Below are 3,820 nucleotides of genomic sequence, written 5' to 3' on the forward strand. Positions count from 1 at the left end.
CTCTCCCAGAGCTGCAGGGTCAGGGCTGGGCTGGTTTTCATCAGGAGAGGGAGGGCCCTATTTGCATGTATGTTACTGTATAGCAAGCTCTGGGGCTGGACGCCTGAGGAGAGGGCTGTGCCCAGAGCAGATGAGACTGTCCTGGGGGATTTAGATGACAGTGATTGTATTTGGGAAAATGTGCTTATTGTGAAATTGTTCTGATAAACATGTAACAACTATCACATTTTTAATTATGTTTACTTATGTGTACAAATGGTGTTATTTAGGAGTCAGCGGTTTCTTCATTTACAGATGTAAAAGTGAACCCACACATGGAGGGGCTACGTGGGGTGTCTAAGGGCTCATGTCTGTCATGAGTGAGTCCCAGTATGTGGCACTATGCTCCTCACAGCTGGCCTCGATTGCTCTTGATCAATTCTAGGACGGAGCTAAATGGGCCTAGTGTGGTTTGGAGAATTCACTTCCTGCCCTGAGATCCTGTGTGATTTTGCTGCATTTACTGAGAAATATGGAGACAAAGTTCAGGTAGATAAATGTTGAGGTTTACCTGACATTTAACATGTTTATTTGTTCCTTCCTATCATTCATTTCTTGTCTATAATTAAAGTTGTTTACTTATAATTAATTTTATTAGTTTTAATTGACAGATAATAAAATACATAAAATAAAATAAATACATAAATAAAATAAAATAAGATTGTGAGCATCTTCTCTACTTTGTAGTCCTAGAGGAAATAAAATTTTCATCGTTGAGTGTCATGTTAGATGTGGGCTTGTTATATGTGGCCTCTATTGTATATATGCATATATATACCTTTTATGCATAACTTGTTCAGACTTTTATAATGAGACTGGTGAATTTTGTCAGAGGCTCTTTCTGCATCTATCGACGTGAACATCCAGCTTTAGTCCTTCAGTGTTTTAATTTGATCCATCACACTGGGTTGTGCAGGCTGAACCTTCATTGCATGGTGGAAGTAACCACACCTGATCGTGGTGAATCACGTTTTAATGTGCTGTTGAATTTTATTCCTCATCACTTTGAGAGGTTTTGAAACTCTGTGAATCACGGATATTCATCTGTAGTTTTATTTACTGGTAGTGTCTTTTCCCTGCTTTGGACATAGAGCCTTCCAAAATAAGTTTAGGTGTATTATTTCCTCTTTATTTTTTTGGAAATTTGAATGGAGATCCTAGATTTTTTTAAACATTTGATAAAATTCAGTAGTGAAATCATCAAGTTCTTGATTTTTCCTTTGCTTTGAGATGTTTAAAAATCAGTGACTCAATCTCTTTACTCATTGGTCTGTTCACTCTTTTTTTTTGAGACAGAGTCTCACTCACAGGCTGGAGTGCAGTGGTGTGATCCCAGTTCGTTGCAACCTCCGCGTCCTGGGTCAAGTGATTCTCATTCCTCAGTCTCCCATGTAGCTGGGATTACAGGTGAGCGCCACCATGTCCACCTCATTTCTGTATTTTTAGTAAAGGCAGAGTTTCGCTGCACTGGCCAGGCTGATCTCAAACTCCTGACCTCAGGTGATCCACCTGTCTCCCTCTCAAAGTGCTGGGATTACAGGCTTAAGCCACCACACCCAGCCCAGATTTTTTATTTCTTAATGGTTTAGTTTTGATAGGTTGTATGTTTTAAAAATTTTATCTATTTATTTTAATTTATCAAATTTTCATGAAAGAAGTCTTTATTATACCCAAAAACTTGAAATGGCACAAAATGAACTGTTCATTACACATTATTGAGAGGAAACGACAACAAAAACAACCAAACAAGAGGACCTACTAATAGTTCACAAAGGGATTAAACGATTCTGGAAAATTGAGCAGGAAATAAAACGAGGGCGTGAGAGAGGACAGGAGGGAGGACAGGAGGGAGAAGAGCAAGCCAGCAATGGTTAACTGTAAAATCTTCACTAATTAAAAGACTGTCATACCTGACAACTGCCTATTAGGCAGGCTTTTGATGTTAACCATGTAATATAAGCCATGAACAACCTTCTAGAACACATAGTATGAGCCCCTCAGAGAATCCACTCCCAGGAGAGGTTCCCCATCTAGTTGCCTTAGGGGCTGGGAATCCTCCCATGCTGTTCTCTGGTTCTCGCTCCTGAGGACACAAACAGCCAGCGATTCCTCCCTGGGGGGAATGGAGAGGGCCCTGGGGAGGGCGTCTCTGGCAGCTCACCCTGCACCTGCTCTGTGGAGGGTTTTAGATGGGCCCAGTGCTGGTTTCTCACACTGTGTCTCTCGCACAGTAATACATGGCAGCGTCCGAGGCCTTCAGGCTGCTCCACTGCAGGTGGGCGGTGTTGCTGGACTTGTCGGCTGAGATGGTGACGTGGCCTTGGAAGGACGGGCTGTATCTGGTATCAGAGTCACCAGGATAGATCCTCCCCATCCACTCCAGGCCTTTCCCGGGCATCTGTCGCACCCAGCTGATCCAGTAGCTGTTAAAGCTGTATCCAGAAGCCCTACAGGAGATCTTCAGCGACTCCCCGGGCCTTTTCACCTCTGCTCCAGACTGCACCAGCTGCACCTCGGCACAGACACCTGTGTGGGAGACAGAACATTTGAATCAGGGACTCCCTGTGCCCTCAAACCCTTCTTCTCCATGATCTCAAACCCTGGGCAGGACTGACCTTGGAGAACAGCCAGGAGGAGGAGGGCGAGGATGGTGGTTGACCCCATCCTGGAGGAAGACAGGAAAGGAAGCCCTGAGATCCCAGCTGGGCGGTGAGGGAGACACACTGTGGAGGGGAGCCCTGGGTTTAAGTGGGGAGCCCCCACTTGAATTTGCATAGTCGACACCTTGGCCTGAAGGGATGAGTCTACAGGGTTTATAACCCAGAAACGCAATTGCAGACAAAAGGCCAGCTGTGCCTCCTGGGAGAGGCAGAACAAGGTCTGAATAATTCCTTACACCATCCTCGTGCCCCTTCCACTCTGTCCGTGCTTCAGAGAGAGCCATACCAGGGCCGCCCTTTTCAACCCTTCTCTATGACGCTGAGAAACTGGCAAATCTAGATGAAATTATGCGTATTTAAAAATTAGAAATAGAACCAGAGGAGGCCATGAAGAGAAAATTCAAATGCACATATGCCTGATAACAAGTACAACGAAAAACTACTCTATTCCCTGGCAATTTCTAATGACTGTGACTCTGGCCTGGGCACACAGTAAGGGCAGGACCACCCCAGGCCCTCAACAGTCCTCAGCTTGATTAACTTGTCAGACCTTCACCCACGCAAAATCACACATCTTTCCTGGTCATTTTGTCTTCTAGATTTTACACTCTGCCAATTCAACATAAATAGGGAGACTTGTTTGGGTCTCTGAATTGCTGATGGACCTGAAGGGAATCCCATCACTACACCCACTCCTGGCAGTGCTGTTTTAAGTCCTTTGTGTCAACCCCAGCTCCTTCTCGTCGAGTTCTTTCATTCTTTGACTTTTATTTTATGATACCCACATTGCTTGAAGGCCCTTAACTCTCCCCTGTGTCTGCAGCATTTTCTTGTGAAGCACACTTATTTCTTTAGCATCTTCTGATCCAAATGGAAAGCCAAGGTGACAGAAACTGCACAGGTTCTAAAATGTTTGCAAGGTTATTCACAGGAATTGCACCTGGGGAGCAGAAGCAAAAGGACTTCTCTTCACCACAGCACAGGCCATGACCTGTGTAAGGTTCAGGCAAAGCAATGACCATCAGCATCACCAGAAACTCCCAGCAGCAGGTGATGCAGAATGTGCAGCATTGGCCTCCCCATCTGCAGAGCCCACTTTGTATTTCAAGGAAGGGAAAAGC

At 44.8% G+C, this 3,820-nt stretch overlaps 1 gene segment (V, D, J or C); it reads right to left on the reverse strand.

Annotated features, from left to right (window-relative positions):
* Nucleotides 1-2,248: 2,248 nt before the first annotated feature.
* On the reverse strand, nucleotides 2,249-2,761 carry LOC144577492 (immunoglobulin heavy variable 5-51-like). The segment is given in 2 exon segments: nucleotides 2,249-2,565; nucleotides 2,655-2,761. Coding segments are annotated over 2 exon segments (366 nt in total).
* Nucleotides 2,762-3,820: the final 1,059 nt, after the last annotated feature.

The sequence above is a fragment of the Callithrix jacchus genome, chromosome 8 (genome assembly GCF_049354715.1).
Source record: "Callithrix jacchus isolate 240 chromosome 8, calJac240_pri, whole genome shotgun sequence".
Taxonomy (NCBI): domain Eukaryota; kingdom Metazoa; phylum Chordata; class Mammalia; order Primates; family Cebidae; genus Callithrix; species Callithrix jacchus.